This window comes from Gymnoscopelus microlampas, assembly GCF_963454915.1.
Source record: "Gymnoscopelus microlampas genome assembly, chromosome: 7".
Taxonomy (NCBI): Eukaryota; Metazoa; Chordata; class Actinopteri; order Myctophiformes; family Myctophidae; genus Gymnoscopelus; species Gymnoscopelus microlampas.
Genome location: NC_139944.1, coordinates 10,938,282 through 10,961,173, shown reverse-complemented (window position 1 = coordinate 10,961,173; position 22,892 = coordinate 10,938,282). Strand labels below are relative to the sequence as shown.

General features: G+C 40.5%; 1 protein-coding gene across 2 annotated transcripts; it reads left to right on the top strand.

The window, feature by feature from the left end:
- Positions 1 to 374: 374 nt before the first annotated feature.
- On the top strand, positions 375 to 22,340 carry cpne1 (copine I). Of its 2 annotated transcripts, none has more exons than XM_084063365.1 (16): positions 375 to 489; positions 3,862 to 3,987; positions 6,890 to 7,069; positions 8,955 to 9,029; positions 9,918 to 9,989; positions 10,127 to 10,210; positions 11,785 to 11,874; positions 14,684 to 14,782; positions 15,371 to 15,457; positions 16,211 to 16,270; positions 16,854 to 16,987; positions 17,926 to 17,980; positions 18,095 to 18,149; positions 18,430 to 18,563; positions 19,606 to 19,842; positions 20,763 to 22,340. In XM_084063365.1, exons 2-16 carry the CDS (start codon positions 3,862 to 3,864, stop codon positions 20,862 to 20,864), a joined length of 1,590 nt encoding a protein of 529 aa, XP_083919491.1. In that variant the 5' UTR covers positions 375 to 489; the 3' UTR covers positions 20,865 to 22,340. The 2 variants fall into 2 exon arrangements, with proteins under 2 accessions (XP_083919491.1, XP_083919492.1); XM_084063366.1 differs by lacking the exon at positions 14,684 to 14,782 and adding an exon at positions 14,551 to 14,646.
- The last annotated feature ends 552 nt before the right edge of the window (positions 22,341 to 22,892 follow it).

Sequence of the window (22,892 nt, the reverse complement as noted above, 5' to 3'; positions counted from 1 at the left end):
CCATCCGGTTTTGCGGTGCCGCTTTGTTTTGGTTCCCCAATCCCTATTTAAATGGAATAGAATTTCCCTGTGGGATAATACAGACGCTAAATAGTCTCCGGATAGTGCACGCACATTTACATTTAAAAAATAAGCTAAACTATGCCGCATCAAGGATTTTATTAGGACGGACCTATATTGGGGTGAGACGTCTTTCCGGTTCTGCCCATCCGGCCACTTTTTTTTTTAACTTCCGCTCCTGACCGGATCATATACCCGAAAATGGAATGCTGCCCAGGCTACTCCACTACATGACGCATGTCACCTCTCCTTCTTCCATTTTATCCTTGGTGGGGCGTGACTGACAGGCAGTTTCGTCCAATAGAAATGGGGTTTCACAGTGGTTTGTCCAATGGGGTGAGGGCTCCGCCTTGTACGTGTCAGCGTCAACGTTGTCTGCGTTGTTTTCCGCTGAGTTTTCTGAAACAATCTTTCAACTTCAACAACAAGGTAAATACACGTACAAAATACAAATATATGTACTTATATCATCAATCACGTTTGATTATAAGTTGTGCTTTTATGTTCATTATGTTTGTGTTTGTGTTGAGTTTAATGGTCAGAAAGTAGCACATAAGGGCGTGTCATAAAAGGAAATGATGCAGTGGCTTCTGTTCTACTGTTACATTCTGTACGTTTATTACTGAATGTCATGTTACATTCTTTATGTGACGGAATGTAACGCTAAAAGAATGTAACGTTACATAGATATTGAAGGTAAGTGGAGTTAGATCAGAGAGTATACAGGTCCAGTGGGCACCTATCATGGAAGGCACCTCAATGTGAAATTGCCTATTTCTTTCCAAAATGTAAAAAAAATGAATGAAAGTATGCTTTGGAAAATGGTCAGAAACATGCACGGCACATCATCATCAGACAAAATGTACCCTTCAACTTCTTGTTTATGCCCATAATGACTGGTTAGCCATAATTGTAGCAATTTGCAGTGGTGGAAAACGTACTCAATCTTTTTTACTTAAGTAATAGTATCAATACTGCAATGTAGAGACACGAGTAAAGGTCTGGAATTAAAAATGTACTTGAATAAAAGTACAAAAGTATTGGCATCAAAATGTACTTGAAGTACTCATTATGCAGAATTATCCATTTTAAGTTTTCAAATGTATAAAAAACTTTAGAAAATAGCAGATCTACATGCTTTTCAAATGGCCAACATGTATATAGGGTTGAAGTGGTTAATGTATGTTTTGTAATAATAATCAAAATCATCAAAGTAACTAGTTACTAAAGTTTTCAAATAATTATAGTGGAGTAAAAGTAAAATGTTTGCCTCTGAGATGGGGAGTAAGTAGAAGTAAAAGTAATGGAAATTGGAGATACTCAAGTAAAGTACTAATACCTAAAAATTGTACTTACGTACAGTACTTGAGTACATGTACTTAGTTACTTTCCACCACTGGCAATTTGTCACAATTGTAGAAATATTAGGCCTTAAATGTCATTAAACAAAAGGTGTATGTATTTGGCCCCATTTATGAAATTAATATAAAATAAAATATGAATGAATATAAGACCCAGAGATTAATCTGTTACCATCAGAGTTGTATTGTGGAGTTAATCCATCTTTTTAAAAGTCTAGCAGCTGCATTTATTGTGAACCATCTGTAAACAAAAGTGGATCATGTCACTGTCAACACAAAACAGGAAATTACTGTAAGCCAGTCTAGAGTAATACAAGAGTTGATAAGCTTTTATAAGGTTGAACTGTGATAACCGACCGTTTAGTTATCTTTGGCATAAACCGTTCCATTTGACTGAGGTTGTACGCTGATAAAAATGTCCCTTTACATACAACACTACAGTCTTGTTTGTTAAAATTCAACGAGGAGTCCAATAAAACACCCACGATTCCTTCTATACTGTGCAAATCAACAGACAGGGACGCTATGGAGGGCCATAAATGTTGACATTTTTACTGTCATAAGTTCCTCACAATCTTTATGTCAATAGTGTCATACATCATGGTTCTTAATGTAGGGTCCGTGGACCCCCAGGTGTCCTTGAAGGGGCTATACGGGGTCCCAGGTAAATGATTGATAGATGGTCCAAATGGTCCCTTATGTCTGTAACTCTGAGAGTGTACAAATAAGGGTCCATGTGGTTCCATTTGTTCTCTGGCAGAGTTACATGGTCCTTGAAATCAAAAAGTTTGGGAAACACTGATCTAGACTAGTGGTTTCCAAACGGTATTCATTTTAAAATGTTATTTAGAATAAAGAAATAAACTCACAACAGGTTTCATTGTGACACGTTGTGAGCTAGTAGGTCGGCTATGTGAAAGGATGAAAAAAGTCTTAATTTATAATAAATACATACAAAAAAAACATTTACAGTGTGATGAGATGTGTTATGGAGGCTATTTTGCACAGATATGAATGCAGATGTGCCTTTAGACTTGAGCACAAGAAGTTAGAAACCCTCTGATCTATACAGTTGAACATGTTCTTCAGAGATCCAGCGTTTCCCGGTCAGTGTAGCTGGTAAGTAAGTGGTAGTATTTATATCCCTGTGACTTACTGCACTTAATCCTGTTGGAAGCATCAGGCGTTCCACCATGACGCTCCAGGTAGGACTGCAACTATAGCCATTGTCTTCTTAGACATTATTCTATTCTATCTATTACATTTTCCTGGTGTTGTTTAGTTCAGTGGTTCTAAAACCTTTTCATGTCAAGGGACCCCCAAATTAATGTATAATGTATTTGGCAGCAGACCCCCCTCTGAAAAAGATTTTGTGCCAGGGAGTCAGGGAAAAGATTTGTGGCGTTCAACAATTTCAAAATGACACAAAATGTTTCACAGTGATTCAAGATTGTTCTTGTGAGCTTGTAGATCGGCTATTTTCAAACAGCCCGAGTATAAAATATGGCTAAAGTGGTTGATGCTTTACTAACTAATTTAGCTGTGTAGTAGGACCCCTGGGACCCCCTCAAGGACCCCAGACCCCACTTTAACCCATTAAATCCGAGAACGTATCTGTGTCATTTTCGATTTTAGCTACAGCCATTATTTGACACTTTGGCTATTCAAAAATAGCAGATATACAAGCTCATAGCGCGTTTCTTTTTGAAAAATCATGAAAATGTTTGCAAATCTTTGAATATATATTTTTTAAAGTGAACATTTGTAACTCAAATCATTGCACTGCATTGTCACTGTAACAACTTTTGAGATGGGGGTCTGCGACCAAATACATATAATGGAGGTCCTTGACATGAAAAAGTTTGAGAACAACTGAGATCATAGCAACAGTTTTCAGAAAACTGTTAGAAATTAGAAGACATTTGTAGATGTGTTACTGGATTGAATGGGTTTAGAAGCAGTGGTTTAGCTCATGGAGCACATGGTTAACTCCCTCTCCTTGTTTCTGGTCTCCCTGGCTTCCTCATTCCATGTGGGGGAGCTTTTCTTAACCACTTAAACCCTGTACAGTACAGTATACATTACTTAGTCAGTGTTTCCCACTGTTTTTTCTGAGACGGGACGCACGTGACATTTGAAAGTTAATTGCATCAATCTGTTGCACACACACTGTGTTCACCCTAGAATACGGACGCTAGGGTTCATGTGGCTACAACTGTGAGTCATCATCACATTATTGTGTAAGGATTAGGAATGAACTAACTCTGTCTGTTTCTCTCTGTGTGTGTGTGTGTGTGTGTGTGTGTGTGTGTGTGTGTGTGTGTGTGTGTGTGTGTGTGTGTGTGTGTGTGTGTGTGTGTGTGTGTGTGTGTGTGTGTGTGTGTGTGTGTGTGTGTGTGTGTGTGTGTGTCTGTGTGTGTGTGTCTGTGTTTGTCTCTAGATGACAGACTGTGTCAGTGAGGTAGAGTTGACCGTCTCCTGTTCCAATCTGCTGGATAAGGATGTTGGCTCCAAGTCGGACCCTCTGTGTGTTCTGCTGCAGAGTGCTGGAGACAAATGGGAAGAGGTACAAGCTGTGTGTGTGTTTGTATTTCTTCACCTAATTTCACCTTCATATAAATGGTCTTCACTACTACTACTCTGTGTGTCAGAGGAGGACTGTGGACAGTTCAGAAACCTGCCTACCAGTGACATCATCGGTGCACTGTCCACAGCCCTCCTCTGAGACCCAGAGTGAGTAGACGGAAATCGTGCTAATGCTCATTATGATGAGCATTAGTGAGGAGGACCAATTATATGAAGATGGGTTCAAAATGGGTGAACTGGTCCTTTTGAGGTGCAGTTCAATAGAAAGACTGCCAGAGAGTCCGCTATGTGATGCTACATTTCCTGTCACTGAGAATGAGTTTCTATCCACCGCCCAGCTTCCTTCCTCATATAGAGCACAGCAGCATAGGAGAAAGGGTAGAGAATATTGCACTTATAGGGGGTGTTCCACTAGCACCAGATAGCTAGCCTGATTATCAGACTGAATCTGTGAATGAATCTTTCATGAAGTTAAAAACTTGTCTACAACAGCTACCACAGCCAAAGATGTTGTGTTTACTCATTCGACGTTTTTAAATCCATCTTGTATAGCAGTGGTTCCCCAGGCGGTTCCGACATGATTTTGGGGGGTCCCTAGATGACAGTGAATGAACAATTTAAGGACTTTTAAGACCTAAAAAGAAATGAAAAAAGTCCATTACTGCATGAAAATAACCAACAAGCTATACTATAAAAACTGGTAAAACATTGACTAAATTGTTAAATAATGTAAGAAAGGCAAAACATTTGAAAATAGAGCTTGTAGATCTGCGAGTCAAACTAAATTGAATGCCTCAACTCCTACAATTCCAAGTGCTTGTCAGGATGGGGGATCCCCAGTTCAAATATGATTATTTTGGGGGGTCACGGCTTGAAAAGGTTGAGAACCACTGTTGTATAGCACTAGTAATAAGCAATATGGCTATGGCAACATGATTAACATTGTTTGTTTATAAAAGAAACCGTGCAATGGGCTTAGTTGGGAATTGACGTCAGGGCTGCACTGTAGGCGACTCGGCGGTAGTGTGTGTGCTTGTTGTACAACACACATGTAGTAGGCTACAGCAGCTGCTTATGGCTGCCAGTCCTACACATCAAACGTGAAACATAGAAAACCACAAATTACTCTGAGCCGACCGACTGGGTTTACAACGAGGAGATCAGATTTCACTGGCAGACTCTAACACAACGCGTTGTTTAGAAAGAGTGACACATCCAAATATTTGGACCTCAGCAGCTGCTGTTTTAATCATCAAGGTTTATCTGATACACTGTCTGATTTCCCATTGAAAAGCATTGCCTGGCTCCAGATCATAGACTCCGCCCACTCACTGAGTGGACTCACTGCCAGATAATCAGGCTAAAGCATTGTCAGAATCCGCCGCATAGGCAGAATCAAACTCTGGTGTGTCTGTAGTACCCTATCCAACATAGGAAAAACAGTCTGTCAAAGGAACGTGTTCCACTGTGCCAGTGTGTCAGGCCAGCCTGGTGACAGGTCGTGTTCAGGCCTTTCTCAACGACCTCCTCCTTTACCAGTGTTGATATGTCTGCTGCTTATTATAAGCGACTATGGGCTTGTTTTTCTGTAAAATCGCTTGTAAATATTGTTAGTAGTTGTGCGTTGCGTTTTTTTGGGGGGGCTTGTTTCTAAAGTGTAGATTATTGGGGTTGTTGTTTAGACCAGCGGTTCGGTTGTCAAACATTTTCATGTGAAGGGCCCCCAAATTATTAGTATGTGTACAGCTCCGCCGACCCTATCTGAAAATATTGTGTGCCAGGGACCCCCATACAAGATTCATACATAGGATTCATAGGGTATGGTTAAGATTATGTGCCAGTAGTCGTAAATCAATATTTAGTTAGTGGATAATAGAGCTGCGGTGGTATAAACTTCACATTAACTGCTTATTTATTATTTAAATTTAGATAAGATAAGACTGTTAAAATATTTGCATTGCAGATCATGATGCTGTCCGACTGCTTTCACTTTCAATCACTAAATTACCAAAACATGTTTTAAAATGTGTCCTGCTCGATCTGCAATACTGCATATCTATATTTGACATCACATCTTGAAATATAGATTGATATAAGCCTTGTTTACACTCTCTAACACAATGGTGAACAGATCTACAAGCTAATAACTTGTTTCCTTGCGAGACATTTTTAATTTGTAGATCTGGTGTGATAGGGCAGGCATAGACACAATGTGAGCACAATGTGGCAAATAGATTATCCGATCATCCTGTTATACAGAATACAGAATAATGGAAAAATGAGCATGTGTTATCACATGTGACTTATAATAAGGGTCTCAATCAGTGTTAATCTTGATAGCACATTTTGATTTAGTTTTAGTCATAATGGAATACAATTCCATTATGTTTGAGTGACATTTTAGTTATCTGAGTTTTAGTTGACTAAATATTTTAAGATTTTAGTCGATTAAATGGCCGTGATGGTCCCTCCCTGACATTTTCAAGAAATGCATAATTGAACGACATTCCGTTCCACTGGCTTCCTGTAATCTGAAACTACTCGCAGTTAAAACATACTGAAATACTACAATATTTAAATCACTACTAATAAAATCACTGTCAGTTCATAATGAGACAGAAATATTGCACAGCAAGTAGTCCACAGCAGCATATAGGAGAAAGGATAGAGGATATTGCACTTATAGGGGGTTGTTGCACTTTTTTAGAGTTCACAAGTTTGATGGCTTGGGGAAAAAAACTCTTGCAAAATCTGGCTGTTCTGCACCGGATGCTGCGTAACCTTTTGCCAGAGTCTAGCAGCCAGTTACACAGGGGGTGCGAAGGAACCAGGGGGTCCAGTTTGACAACCAGTTTGCCAACTCTCTCTGTCTCTCTCTCTAGGTGGGGCGTACAGAGAGAATAAAGAACAGTAACGATCCTGCCTTCAGCAGCAGGCTGACAATTAAGTATCACTTTGAAACTGTTCAGAAACTCAAACTGTCCATCTACGACATCGACAACAAGTCAAATGACCTCTCCGATGACGACTTCCTGGGAGGGGCGGAGCTAACCCTGGGACAGGTAACCAATCAAGCCACAAAAGGAAGTAGAGTCTGCACACTGGTAATGCTGAAAAGGCTCTGCTGTATTTGATTGCGTCGTCAACGTTCCGTTACGATCAATCAGATCTTAATCAGGACATATACATAATAATAATAATAATAATAATGAACTTTATTTGTATAGCACTTTTCAAAAACAAGTTTACAAAGTGCAAAAACCACAACAAAACACAGTGTGGGTAAAGAAAAAGAAAACACAGACAGTTCAATTAAAGCAAGCAACCAAAAAAGAAGAAACAACAAAATAAAGGCAATACAATAAGAGTCCTCAAATGAACAGTCCAAACGAGATCAAATGAGAGTCCATTGTCTAATCCTCTAGTTAAAAGCCATTCTATAGAAGTGAGGTAGCCTGTCTAAGTTCCAGAGGAAGCTGAGTCCACAAATGTGGAGCCCTTACGGCAAATGCTCTAATCCCCTTCTGCAACAGCCCTTGACATGGTGACCGTGAGTAACAGCTGGTCTGCTGATCTAAGGTTGCAGGAAGGGATGTAAGGGGACAGAAGGTCAGGTTCGAGGCCGTTCCGTGATTTAAACAATAATATTTTAAAATCAGTTCTTAGTGCCACGCGTAGCCAGTGCAGTGAGAACAGGGTAATATGGTCATATTTTCTGGTTTTCTTAAGAACCCTAGCTGCAGTGTTTTGGACAAGTAGGAGGCGGTTCATTACTTTTTGTGGGAGTCCGGAAAATAGGGAATTACATGGGAATAGGCGTACACACATACGTTTATAACACTGTGTGTTATCCATACACCTTACATGACACATGTAACAAGAGTGCGCTCATAGAGTTGACATTTATTTTTGCCAAGAGACTCTAATATGCCAGATTCTAATACGAGTTTGTCACTTATGGAGGGATTCTATTGTCGATCCCCCTACAATGTAGTCCCTGTTGTAAATATTATTATATATAACATAACATGGGTACCTGATATATAAAGTATCTTGGATACTTTAAATGTAAATGTGTTTATTGCTATTTGGATTCAGGGATGGGTGCACACTGTTTATTTTAATTTGATGTAAAACCAGACAATTGATGACTTGTGTTGTGATTGTTGTGAACAGGTGACCTCACGTGCCTTATTGGGTTTAACCCATCAGTGTGTGGATGGTGACCTATGTAAACGTATGTGTGTACGCCCATTCCCATGTATATGTCCTGATGAAGATCTTATAAAAAAAACTAAACATTAACGACGCAATAAAATATAGCCGCACTTTTTCAGCATTACCAGTGTGCAAACTCTACTTCTTTTTGTGATACTGCTGTCTTACACCTGGGCCATGGATGTGTGTGCACTACCTTCCTCATGCACCCAATCAAACCAACCCTGATGTAGTGGAGTGGCAACTATATTAATTTAAGTTGTCACTGTTGGGTGGAAACCTTGTATGTCCAAAACCCTTACTTTTCTGATCAAAAATGTGTCAAAAATAGTTAAAAGTGGTGTGTATAGAACTGCAATTTTTTCAATTTTTGTCTGACACTGTAGTATGATGAAGTAGGGCATTAACTGACAAAAAAACACATACAAAGTTTAAATATGGAGTGGAGATGTGAGGTTTCTGCCCAACAACAATGCTATACATGTAAACTCGGATATATTTGGGTAATTTTTCACTTTTTCATCTCCAATCATGTTCCTTGATCATGAACTTTTAAAACATGAATGGTTTTATTTATGTAAATAATCTCTGTTTGTCTTTTAAATGTCTCGATTAATTGAATACACAGGCCCCTTGTCACTGTGCCTTTTTTTTGGCAAACTGTTTATAACGTATTCAATCAATGAAAAAAACAAAAATCTAAATAATCTCTCTCTGTCTCTCTCTCAGATAGTTTCCAGTAAAACAGTCACCAGACCTCTTCAGTTGAAGAAGGACAAACCTGCCGGCAAGGGAACAATCACGGTACTGTGTGTGTGTGTGTGTGTGTGTGTGTGTGTGTGTGTGTGTGTGTGTGTGTGTGTGTGTGTGTGTGTGTGTGTGTGTGTGTGTGTGTGTGTGTGTGTGTGTGTGTGTGTGTGTGTGTGTGTGTGTGTGTGTGTGTGTGTGTGTGTGAGAGAGATAGTTTGTGTGTCTCCACTATTTTCATCACTGCTTTAGTTTGTATTAAGAGAGAGATAGTTTGTGTGTCTCCACTATTTTCATCACTGCTATAGTTTGTATTAAGAGAGAGATAGTTTGTGTGTCTCCACTATTTTCATCACTGCTATAGTTTGTATTAAAAGATGTTCACGTTTTTTACTTCCTTAAAAAAAAGAAGGTTGGTTTTATATCAGATGTTTCAAAATATGTTTCAAATATACTTTTAGAATATCCATTTCTGTTCAGCAGCAAGCTAGATATTATGCTTAGTCAAATTGACTGTAGGACTTATGTACATGACCGCAAAAGTGCTTCCATTGCACAGACTGTTAAGCAGGAGCATTTCAAAACTGTAAGTCAACAGTCTGGATAGACTACAGACCAAGTGACGACAGTGTCAGGGATTCTGGTCTATTGTCAGCTGTCACCAAGACACTTCAGCTGTGTAAAAAAACGCAGAGCTCATTAAATGATTGATTCATATCAGTTTATAACCTCTCTGATAGCTTTAGGTCTGATAACTCATCTCCTCACAGTCTAACAGCAAAATGTTCACGGTCTCTCATATTCCTTAGTCAAGTGTGACACCAACTGGTTACATATGGTATTACAGGTCTAGTGAAAATGTTTACACTAAATCAACCACAAGAAACCCAAACAAAAGAGATTGTGATTTCTAATTGTATTTTGTGTGTATATGTGTGTGTGTAGATTACTGCAGAGGAGGTGAAAGATAAGAGAGCGATTGTTTTGGAGATGGAGGCCAAAGGACTCGATAAGAAGGTAAACACTCTCCTCTCCTCTCCTCTCCTCTCCTCTCCTCTCCTCTCCTCTCCTCTCCTCTCCTCTCCTCTCCTCTCCTCTCCTCTCCTCTCCTCATCAAGCATGTTAGATAATTGTGTGTGTGTGTGTGTGTTTAGGATATGTTTGGGAAGTCGGATCCATTCCTGGAGTTTTTCAAGCAAGGAGACGGAGGACAGTGGACTCTGGTCTACAGGACAGAGGTAACTCTCTCCAACATAGACTGCCGTCTATGTTGGGTAGCTAGAGGTGCAATAACAAAGACAAACAATTTCCTCCACTGACCCTTGCTGTATCAGGCAGTGCGTCCATTCCTTTCATTGGCTACTATGAGACAGAAAGTGTTAATTTTGTCGACCAAAACTATGACGAAAAATGTTCATCGACACCTTTTTTCACTGACAAAAACTGAATAAAAACTATGCTATGATGACCAAGACTTTGACTAGATATATTGAAAATTCGTCGACAAATAAAAACTAGACAAAAGGGGAGAAGATATCCAGTAGAACTAAGAGGAGTCATTTCATGCGTGGTTGCGTCCAAAAATTCACCGTTGTCATCATGAGCAACTTTCTCTAAACTCTGTGAAGCGATGATTCTATTGCCATTTTCGAAACGGGTGGTACGCAGGACTATGAGTGATTTTAAAAGAAGCGCTACCACAAAATGACTTCGCCCCCATGCCTAAAACATGCAGGTATTGCAGATGTAAAACAGTTGGAGTTTATTGGGTTTCTCAAAACATGTTCAGATGGGGGTCCACGGCCAAATACAATTTGGACGAAAACATTTGAGAACTACTGTTTTAAATGGTAAATGGTGCATTTATACAGCGCTTTTATCCAAAGCGCTTTACATAGATTGTGCATTACATTCACCCATTCACACACACATTCATACACCGATGGCGGAGGAAACCATGCAAGGCACCAACCTGCTCATCGGGAGCAATTAGGGGTTCAGTGTCTTGCTCAAGGACATTTCGACTCTAACTCTGGGGTAACCCGGGATCGAACTGGGAACAATACGGTTTCCAGTTCACTCTACCCGGCCACTCTACCCCTGAGCCACTGCCGCAAAACAAACATGAAAGAGACAAACTTTGGCAGGGAATAATTATTTCTGTGTTTCATTTGAAAGTAAGGCCGAATCGGGCCGACAGGATGTCGGGCGTGATAATGGCATCGTACAGTGTGAGCACATAAATCATGAGCTTTGGCTTTACATGGCGAACGATGTGCTCATACAGAATGAGTAGTAGTAAAACATAACATTTCTAAAATTGTGCAGTCTATGCCTAGCTTTAACCATGGTAATCAGTGTTGCCATGTCCACTAATTATAAGCAAATTTGGGCTTGTTTCTCTGTAAAGTCGCTTGTAAATATTGGTAGTTGCGGGTTGCGTTCTTTTGGGCTTGTTTCTAAAGTGTAGTTGCTTATTTGGGCTTGTTTCCTCATGTTGCTTAAACCAGTGGTTCTCAAACATTGTCATGTCAAGGACCCCCAAATTATTTGTCCGCATACCCCCATCTGAAAATATTTTGTGCCAGGGACGCCCATACAAGATTTATATATTTAAAACAAAATAGCAGACCTATAAGCTCTGCTATTTACAAACAGCCGGCGTATATAGGTTTAAAGTGCTTTTGGCCTTGGTCGCTTCTTTTGGGCTTATTGTCATAGACCTGGTTGCTTATTTCTCTCGCAAAATCTGGTAACACTGATGGTAATGATGTTGATGATGATACTGATGGTGGTGGTGTTGTTGTTGTAGGTGGTGAAGAACAACTTGTCTCCATCATGGAAGAAGTTCACTGTTCCTCTGCAGACCTTCTGTAGCTCTGACCTGGACAAACCTATCAAGGTACACACACACACACACACACACACACACACATGCACACACACATGCATGCACGTACGCACGCAGTCGCCATGACTGATTTCAGTCATTTCTATGAGATTAAAGCGTAGAATGGGTCAAACTAGCAATAGAATAAATGTTGTATTGCTTAAGTTTTAAATTGATGTTCAGAAGCATCTTCCATAACACATATAATATTTCATAAAAGCAAAGATTAAAGCCTCAATCTGCAATTTCTCCAACTGGTTGGCTGTATGTAGAACCGCAAGACCAGAGGTTTAGAATGACAATTCTACATAATGTGCTAATTGTTTAGAAGAATTCCTTTCACACACAATAAAGAGCTCTTATAATATAAGCTCTGATGCAGACGGAATCAAGAATCCAGAGGGTTTATGTGTCTTTCACTCATACAGGTACAAGCAGTGAAACTTAAGTGTGGCATATGCCCTGTAAAACTGTGCTTAATACAATACAATATAACAACATAATAGTAATCATAATAATGATTGTAAGGTTTATAGACTGAAAAGACAATGAGTGCCATACAGATTAGATTTTCAAAAGCGATTCATGTTTAAATGTAAACAATTCCATATATTTTCCTTTGAAAACCATGTGCCTGAATTTATTTAACCTCTTTGAAATTTAAATGAGCAAATACAAGGGTTGTCAATTAACAAAAGGAGAAAATAATATATATCCTTGTACAAATTAAGTGTTTTGTGAAATGTTGGGTTTTCTTAAATGTTGTCTTTTGTGAAATGTCCTGTTTTCTCAAATGTTGTCTTTTGTTAACTGTAATTTTTCTAAAATGTTGTCTTTTGTTAACTGTCATGTTTTCTCAAATGTTGTTTTGTGAAATGTGTTGTTGTCATAGTCATAGTGTTTTTAACCCTCAGGCACACCGCATACATAAATACGTCGTCGTGTATGTATATGCAACTCAACAGCACAAAGCTTCAGTGCATTTCTGATGATGAGGTGATAAAGTTCCAGCTTCTCACAATACATAGGCCACTTGAAAACAAGCTCAGCTACAATGAATGAAGGAGTTATGTATAAGCTCTACAGTCCAGGTGCAGAGCTTCTGTTGTTTTTCGTAGTTTCGGCTGGCTGTAAATATGGGGCGAATATCAGAAAGGTTCCCGATTTAAATAAATTGATTGGCCTTCACCTCACCTGCAGTCGGTCAAGTTTGAGCCAATCAGTGTAGAGTAAGAGAAGGGATGTGAGGCTGCTGCATTTTACACACCCTTGCTGTTTCGGGTCGTCAAAGTTGACCACGGTTAGACATGGTCAGTTAACCGAAATTATATCAAAACCGATATTTAGAACCAATAAGAGACTTCTCTTTATATCAACGAATTAACCCAAAACAATTTATTAATATTTTTTTAGTTTTCATAATCGACTAAACCTATTCGTCTGATTACCGGTAATCACGTATTATACTTTGTTTTTCAATGTTGGCATTCAAAAAATAATTAATAATAATTAATCGTAATCAAGGCAAAAGTTTGAAAGTCATATTTAAGTCAAGATTTAAGTCAAGATTTAAGTCAACCCTGCTGAAGGCACAACAAGTGAACAGACGAAGACCTCAGCCTCCCACCTGGAACTGAGGAACACATGCATGAGAATGCCGTTCATTGACTACAGTTCTTCAGCATTCAAAACCGTCCTGTGCTACTGCATCCTGGACTTCCAATCCTGGCAGACAGACCGCAAGTGATGCAGATTGGCACCAGCACGTCTACTCCGGCTCTTATTAACACTGGGGTCTGTGGGCTCGGCCCCCTCCTGCACTCCCTGTGTGACCATACAGTGTAAACTCCTTTTTATAACGTTTACTGACAACACTACTGTCATCACCTGATTACCAACGACGAAACAGCCAACGGAGAAGAAGTGAGAGCGCTGACATCATGGTGGCGGGATAACAACCTCCATCTTAATATCAGAAAACGAAAAAAACGAAGGACAACTTGAAATACACACCATTGTACCGAAGCATACCATTAAATGGGAACCTCTGGTCAAGGACATTCCATTCTTGCTGTAGCCACTTGCTTGTTGTGTATGGTTTGGAAAATATGTGATGCCATGAATCCATCCATCCATCTATCCTTATTTTACCATCTGGAGTTGGCTCACAGAAGTAGCAGCAGAGAATTCCAGACTTCCCTTCCCCAGGACACATCGGCTAACTCTAACTGAGGAATCCCAAGGTGTTTAATGCCAGTGTAATGCTCCCATCTGGTCCTCCTCCCAGCTGGAAGTGCATGGAAAACCTCCCTTGGGAGACGCCCAGGAGGCATCCTCACTAGATGTCTGAACCACCTCAGCTGGCTCCTTTACACGTAAAGGAGCAGTCAGTCTTTCACAGAAGACCCTAGTCCTAAGAGAGAGAGAGATGCCAGCCACACCCCTGCTTGTGTCCGCCATCTTGTTCTTTTGGTCATGACAGGATATATAATATGAACATATTTTGTATTAGCTTTGTATTGTTCTATACCGTCAGTATGTATGCCATTTGCTTTTGCTCTGTTTGTGGACATAATAAAAACAAATAATTCTAACTGTGTCTGTATGGTGTGTGTGTGTTTGTGTGCATGTTTGTTTGTTTGTTTGTGTGTTTGTTTGTTTGTGCGTGTGCATATGCGCACACTTCAGGTAGTGTGTTATGATAAAGATGAAGACACCAGTTCAGATGAGATAGGACAGTTCAGCTGTACAACCAACCAGCTACTCCAGAATAACAACAAAGTGGTATGTCTCCTCTCCTCTCCTCTGCTCTCCTCTCTAGGTTACTTGTTCAGATTATGACAATGATGGTTCTCATGATCTGATCGGCTCTTTTTCCACTAACGTCTCTGACCTGCAGAAAGCAGCGCATGGCTCTCCGGTGAGGTCACTTCCTGCCGCCTTCTAACTACTTCCTGTTTCTAGCTTCTGTCCGTTTTGCATGTAAGCGATTCCCAAGCCAGTTGTCCTCAAGACCCCTTCCCTAAGCGCTGTGATTGGCTGAGTGACGTTATATCCTATCCCATATACTTTACTCAAGTGCTGTACGTAAGCACAATTTTGAGGTACTTCTTTACTCGCGTTGGCAAATATTGTACTTTCGACTCCACTATAATTATTTAAGACTTTTGTTACAAGTTACATTTATAGATTGACATTAATATTATCATTATTTTTTATTATTATTACAAAACATACATTAACCACCAATTTTCTTTTACTTAAAGGACAACTTCACCCATTTTCAATCTGGCTTCAATTATAATTGGTCCTCTCTAATGCAGTAAAAGGCCTGTATTCCAAATTTGACTTGAATACAAACGTATTGGCATCAAAATATCAATAATATACTTGAAAGAAAAACTGGTTTGGGAATACAAGGACAAGTTAATGTCATAAGAACATCAGTCCATACTGTCTGGTACGTGCAGTACCCAGTGTGACCTGTAGAGTGTACTGCTGTCTCCAGGTGGAGTTTGATTGCATCAACCCTGAGAAACAGAAGAAGAAGAAGAGCTACAAGAACTCTGGGGTGGTCATCGCCAAGAGCTGCAAGGTATGACTACATTACCCACAGTTCCACAGTGTTAATAACAGTCTTAACGTGCATGTGAAATTATTTTGTTTTAAGTTGCTCTATATTAACACATTGGGTGCCTGGATTTTTTAATAACAACTTACCGTGGGTGCCAGCATTCTCCCCATTGACTGCGCTTTGTTGTTTAAAGCTTCAGACTCCACGACGAGCAAATCCACGTAAAAAAAAGCATGCATTCAGGTAGCGCGATGACCCTGGCCACATCCTGGAACGATAACATTTCACTCGGTTTTCCCCACCGGAAACAGATCCGGAGATACAGACGTTTTAAAGAAGGAAATAGACAGGAAGAGCCATGTTTTTTTTTTCGGTGATCCATCTGGCCTATCCTTCTCAGGATCACAATGGGTACTCCCAGAGCTGCTCTAGCCCCTCCCGTGTGGAAAAAAAACAACAAAAAACAAAAAGATACCAAAACCGTTTTAACGTTTTGGCACTCCGAGTAACTTTTTGCACCTTTTGCAAAACCGTATATATACGGATTTGGCACCCCATGTGTTAAGAGAGCAGCCCGCCCGGCCACCCCGCCGGCCAGCCCGCCGGCCCTCCCAGTAGCCAATTTTAATATAGGATATTATAACTTTTTAATATAGAAACAATATCAGCCATCTGCTACAGGATGCTTGGTTTGAAGCAGAAATATGTTTTAAGTTAATTGTGTGTGTGTGTGTGTGTGTGTGTGTGTGTGTGTGTGTGTGTGTGTGTATACAGCTGGTGACTCAGTACAGTTTCCTGGACTATGTGATGGGAGGCTGTCAGATCAACTTCACAGTACGTAGTTTGTTGTCATCGGCTGAAAACACAATTGAAACACAATTAAACATAGTAAAACTCTAGACTACTCTACTACTTTGCCACCAAAATGTGGAATGCCCTGACACCATCCATTAAAGGATGTGAAACACTGGTTTCTTTCAAAACTGTCCTGAAAAACATTTATCAGGAAACAACAAATGGAGGTAAATGTAATTTCCCATCTCCTTTGTACTTATAGTGTGTGTATTGTGTAAATTCTTTATGCTATGTTGATGAATTGAATACATAAGACCACAGTGGAAACAAGTCCCCAGGACTTATTTTGTGTTATCCTTTTATCCTTCATGTCTTACTGCACCACATGCTGTTTACATTACTAAAAAAGTATTCAATCCAATCAATCAATCAATCAATCAATCAATCAATCAATCAAGCCAGAGTTACTACAGATATTACTACAGGTTTGAGATATTATGTGGCATAAATATCAAGAATGACATTTTGTCAATATCGTTCAGCCCTACCAGCAACTAATACTGTGTGTGTGTGTGTGTGTGTGTGTGTGTGTGTGTGTGTGTGTGTGTGTGTGTGTGTGTAGGTGGGTATAGACTTCACAGGGTCTAATGGAGACCCTCGCTCTCCAAACTCGCTGCACTACATGAGTCCTGATGGTCTGAACCAGTACCTGTCTGCCACCTGGTCTGTGGGCCTGGTCGTCCAGGACTACGACACGTTAGTACTACATTTTTGTGTATTATTGTGTCAAAAGTCCCTAAAAGTTGAATTTGAATTACTTCCTGTCAAACGCAAACGTACTGCGTGATGACATAGGCAGGCCCTTATGAATAAATATGAATCTTTGTATTATTCCCCTGTTTGATTCCCATAGCTAATTCTCCTCCACTCGCACCTGATTGTCATTAGAGAGACTCTTTGGCTGCTAGATACGTTCTTTGTCCAACTCAAGATGACGGCCAGACGGTGCATTACTCATTTTAAACTTAAACAGGACATTAAAATATGAATATTTGAGGTGAGCAGTGGTGGAAAAAGTACGGTATTCAAAAAATTTTACTCAAGTGAAAGTATCAATACTGCAATGTAGAAATTCTCTGTTACAAGTAAAAGTACCAGTATTAAACATTTACTTGAGTAAAAGTACAAAAGTATTTGCATCAAAATATACTTAAATACTAAAAATAAAAGTACTCATTATGCAGAATGTCCCATTTCACAAGTTCAAAAACCTTCTGAAAATTGCAGACAAGGATCTACAAGCTCACAATGCGTCGCATCGTGACTATTACTAGCAAAACAGTTAGTAATAAAGCCATTTCATGACGACTTTAAACTGATGTTGATGTTATATTAACTGATTTTTCTGGAGACCCCCTGTAACCCCCTCAAGGACCCTTGGGAGTCCCCGGACCCCACTTTGAGAACATCTGCTCCTATGACACATTAATACACTATCAATTAGGGGTGTCACAGTTATTCAAACTAATCAGTTTAATAGATTATACAATAATAATATTAATTCGGGGGATCTTGACATGAATTTTCTTTTAGAATTCCTGCTCTAAACCACATATTTACTTGGAGTAGAGATGAGAGAACATTAATTAATCTCTCTATCTCTCTCTCTCTCTCTCTCTCTCTCCCCCCCTCAGTGATAAGTTCTTTCCAGCTTTTGGATTCGGAGCCAAGCTACCTCCAGATTTCCAGGTCAGCCAATCACAGTACAGCTATGTTAAATTCTGCCAATCACAAATCGCTCTATTCATTATTAATCTGAACCAATCAGTCTCATCTGTTGTGGGTTTTTATGTTTTTTTTCAGGCTGCCAATCATGAGTTCGCTCTCAACTTCAACCCCAGCAACCCGAACTGTGCAGGTACACACACACACACACACACACACACACACACACACACACACACACTCTAAACATCAATCCTAGCATCTGTCTAAACAACATGCTATCTAAATAACATTGTTAACATTTGTGGTCAAGCAAACAAACAACATATCGTCGCTGTCGAGCAGAAACCTTGTGTCTGTCTTTGAGGGGTGCCAGCCGCTCATACATTTGACCGTGTGTGTTTGTGCGTGTTTCCGTCCACTCATATAATGAATACAAACGTGTGTGTGTGTGTGTGTGTGTGCGCACACAGGTATCCAGGGCATAGTGGAGGCGTATCGTGCTGCTCTTCCTCAGGTCAGGCTGTCTGGACCAACCAACTTCTCTCCCCTCATCAACCATGTGGCTGGAATAGCAGCTGCTGCTGCCCAGAGCAATACTGCCTCGGTACGCACACACTCACACATGCACACTCTCGCACATGCACTCACCCACCCACTCACTCACTTACTCACTCTCTCTCTAACACACACAGAGACAGAATTTTGAATTTTACATGATAGCATATTGACCGTGTATTACTATTAGACGTACTGCCTCCAAGATTATTGGCCTTCCCACACACACACTTTCTGATATGAATGATAAAGCCATCACACGTTTATCACGCACAATAGCAAATGACACTGATCACTCCCTCAATCATCACTTCACGATCATGCCATCTGGACATAGATGTGCAACTTTGAGATGGGAAAAGATTTGCTCTTCCGAGTTTTTCCACTCAGCCATTGCAGCATTAAACAAACGGCCTCGCTGAAATATCTGGGACAGTGAAGGCTAATCTAATTTGATCTAGCTCCTCATTCAATGTTTTCTCCCATACATTTGAGCATAACCAGGTTAACCCATTTAGACCGGGAAGGAATCTGTGTCGTTTTAGGTTTTAACCACTTTATCCATTATTTTATACTTTGGCTATTCAAAAATAGCAGATTTACGAGCTCAGAGCGCGGGAGCAAGTGCCACGCTACAAGCTTGTAGATCTGCAATTTATGAAATATTAATATTTTTTAAAGCAAACATTTTTAACTCAAATCTTTGCTTGTGGAACAAAGACTGTAACAAAATATTTTGAGATGGGGGTCCGTGGCCAAATACATATTTTGGGTGGTCCTTGACATGAAAATTGATTTTGAGAACCACTGACATAGAAACACAAGTTCTTTAGAAAACTGTTAGGATTTAGAAGGCATTTGTAGAATCGGCCTCAGGTCTTAATGGGTTAAAGACACTCAACTCTTGGTGTGTGTGTGTGTGTGTGTGTGTGTCTGTCTGTCTGTCTGTCTGTCTGTCTGTCTGTCTGTCTGTCTGTCTGTCTGTCTGTCTGTCTGTCTGTCTGTCTGTCTGTCTGTCTGTCTGTCTGTGTGTGTGTGTGTGTGTGTGTGTGTGTGTGTGTGTTTGTGTGTGTATGCGCACGTGTGAGCAGCAGTACTTCGTGCTGCTCATCCTAACAGACGGGGAGATCACAGACCTTGACCAGACCAGAGATGCGATTGTCCGGGCGTCCCGCCTGCCTCTGTCCATCATCATCGTGGGCGTGGGCCCGGCAGACTTCAAAGCCATGGAGCTGCTGGACGGAGACGACGGCGTCCTGAAATCCCAGAGCGGAGAGCCTGTCAGCAGGGACATCGTCCAGTTTGTCCCCTACCGGGACTTCACTAATGTAAGTCTGTGTGTCCTTATGCTTGCGAGGGCCAACTGTCCCCACAAGTATTAGAATTTGAGAAATAGACATTGTGAGGACAATTAGCCAGATTGTTGATGTCCTCACTAGTATACTAATACAAAGGTGTGTGTGTGTGTGTCACTAGTACAATAGTACAATTTGAGAAATCAACGTAGTGAGGACCATTTTCGTGGTCCTCACACCTAAGAGAAATTGTTGTTTTATGGTTTAAAATAGATTTTAGAGATCAAATTTGGATTTATAATTAGGAAAAGATTCAGGTTGGGTTTAGGGTCGGGATTAGGCATTTAGAGGTTAGGTTTAGGGGTTGAAAACATGATTTATACTTAGTTGCGTGCCAGTGTCATGTATCAGAAAATAGCAGATCTATACGCTCACAATGTGTCACCGTGCGACATGTTGTGAGCTTGTTGATCTATTTTTCGGCTTTAGGCGTGTGGTTGAATATGGCTAGATATATGGTTAAATATGGCTACACTGGCGTAGTGGTTACAATATATATTGGTAGAAAACTCATCAACAGCTATATTTACAGAGAAAGGCGGGGCGGAGAGCAGAGGATGCTACTACCATGGTGTTCAAGGAGTTAAACTGTGCTCACTTCTGCCATTCTTTTAGTTTAGTTTTGAGTCTGGGTTGGGAGTCGAGATCTCTAATGGGTTTTGGTAGGTCATTCCACATAATGGGAGCATAGTAGAATGCATTTTTAACCATGTTTGAGACACATTTGGGGGGAACAAGGTCAGATGATCTCCGTGGACAACACTCACTCTGGAGAAGTAGTTTGACAGGTCTCTGGACACTCATCCTCTGTTACATTAGATGGATCATGTAACCTGTCTGTCTGTACTATGATAGTGGTTATTTAATGAATGTGGTCATTATTATGTCTGCAGGCTCCCAAAGAGGCGTTGGCCAAGAGTGTGTTAGCCGAGGTCCCCAAGCAGGTGGTGTCCTATTTCAAGATGAGAGGCATGGACCCGCCCACCAAGGCCTAAACCACACCCCCAAACGCAAAACAACATTCCCTGATTGTCAGCAGTCAACAATGTGCCACTATCACTCCATATTAATCAATAAGTACCACTGCTACTGCTAGCTGTCAGCCAACCAGGATGTCAACTTCGCTTCCTGGTATTCCCTCAGCTAATCCCTGTCCTGAAGTATGATGCATGCATGCACACGTAAACACTTACGCATTTTAACCCTAAAGGTCCTTACGCAATGGGAGTGTTATTATTCTGTGTGAGTAATTCACATTAATTTAATCCACTGTTTGCGTCATAACATAACGCACATGCAATGCAGCAAAAAGGGACGGCCCCTTATTGTCCACAGAGAGCGCCTTTTGGATTGGCAGCACCAGTCTGCATCTACCATGCATTTCTATGGTAAAGACACGCTGGTGCGCTACTCTTTCCACCCAGTGGCCGAGTGTCAGCGCTCCCGACGCCCAGCGTTTTTGAGCGCTTCAAGCTGGAAACAGTTCAACCTTTGGGGACGAGCGCTGCTCTTTTGATCCTTCTGGCAGTGTCTGACAACCCGGACATTTGCGACCCGATGTTGAATCGGTACCACAACCATGAGAAGCCCTTGTTTTCTTTGTTTCAGTTAAGCTATTTGTGCTAATAACATAGATCAGGACTAGATTGAGCACGGCAATGGTTGATTGTTTTGAACGTTGTGGGTGTTAATAAACGCTGCCTGCAAGCGCTATGGATATCCACAGTGCTCCTCAGCTCAAAAGGCGTTCTTTGCGTACAGGGCCCCTAAAGCAAAGTCATTTCTTTTTGAAACAAGGTAGATTGTTCACTGTGAATAAAAGTGTCAATCAGTATGAATGAGGCATCACCAAATTGATAGTTCCGTGTGGAATATTCACAGATGCATTTTTGGATTGTTTATTCGTCACACTCCCAAACATTTTCTTAGCCTTGAAAGTGACTTTTTCTCTCAAGGGCACCCGAATGTTGTCCCATCAGGACTATTGTTACAGATCTTGCTATCCTTGTAGGGATTGTGTTTTTCCCCCAACATGGATAGTACCACCTACACGTGCGCGCACACACACACACACACACACACACACACACACACACACACACACACACACACACACACACACACACACACACACACACTCTAACATGTATTTGATGTTTCAGTATGTAACAATATGTTTACTCATTCCTTTCCATTCTGTGTACTTTAATACTAACCCAGCGGCTCTATGCAAACTAATTCTATGCAGAACATATCTAACAGCTTTATTTTCTAACTACTTGACCAATACTTTGCACTTAAACCTTTGCACTGTCATATCTATCTATAAAAATAATATCTATGCTTAAAATGCTGGAAACAATTGATGCTGGAAAACTGAAAGCTTTACAAGGGATTTTTATATCAATGGAAGAAGTCAAAAGTGCCATTACCATGTAGTGTAATCAAATCCTATTAAAAATATGAAAATACATCTTGGACTTGATTGGATTTTGTACCAAACAAAATGATGTAATTATTAAATATGCCATGACATGGCCAGAAATGCTCATATTTGATTCTACAGAAAACAGTCTGCTAGGGCGGGACATATCATACAGTAGATATTGATTGGCGTTTACATTAGGTGGAACTAGTTGAGCAGCTCTATTTGCATTCTCAAACACATCTGACAGGACACTGGAGCACTTAACAAGCTTCCACTCTGTATGTTTGCACGCACACATCTTTTAGCCCACTAGATAAACACACTCACTGACTCACACACACACACACACACACACACACACACACACACACACACACACACACACACACACACACACACACTGAGGTAGGTTTCTTCAACTGCTCCTGTTTGACTCCACCTAAAAAAGTAGGAGAGACCAATCACACCTTTACTTACTTACTTACACACACACGCACGCACACACACACACACACACACACACACACACACACACACACACACACACACACACACACACACACCCCCCGTCACGCAGTCAGTTTGAAAGCAGTTC

Excerpts from the sequence above, each read along its gene's own strand:
- cpne1 (XM_084063365.1), top strand. The coding sequence starts at position 3,862 with ATGACAGACTGTGTCAGTGAGGTAGAGTTGACCGTCTCCTGTTCCAAT. Across the intron at positions 16,988-17,925 it reads GTCGTCCAGGACTACGACAC|TGATAAGTTCTTTCCAGCTT; the intron begins GTTAGTACTACA and ends TCCCCCCCTCAG. Across the intron at positions 17,981-18,094 it reads AGCTACCTCCAGATTTCCAG|GCTGCCAATCATGAGTTCGC; the intron begins GTCAGCCAATCA and ends GTTTTTTTTCAG.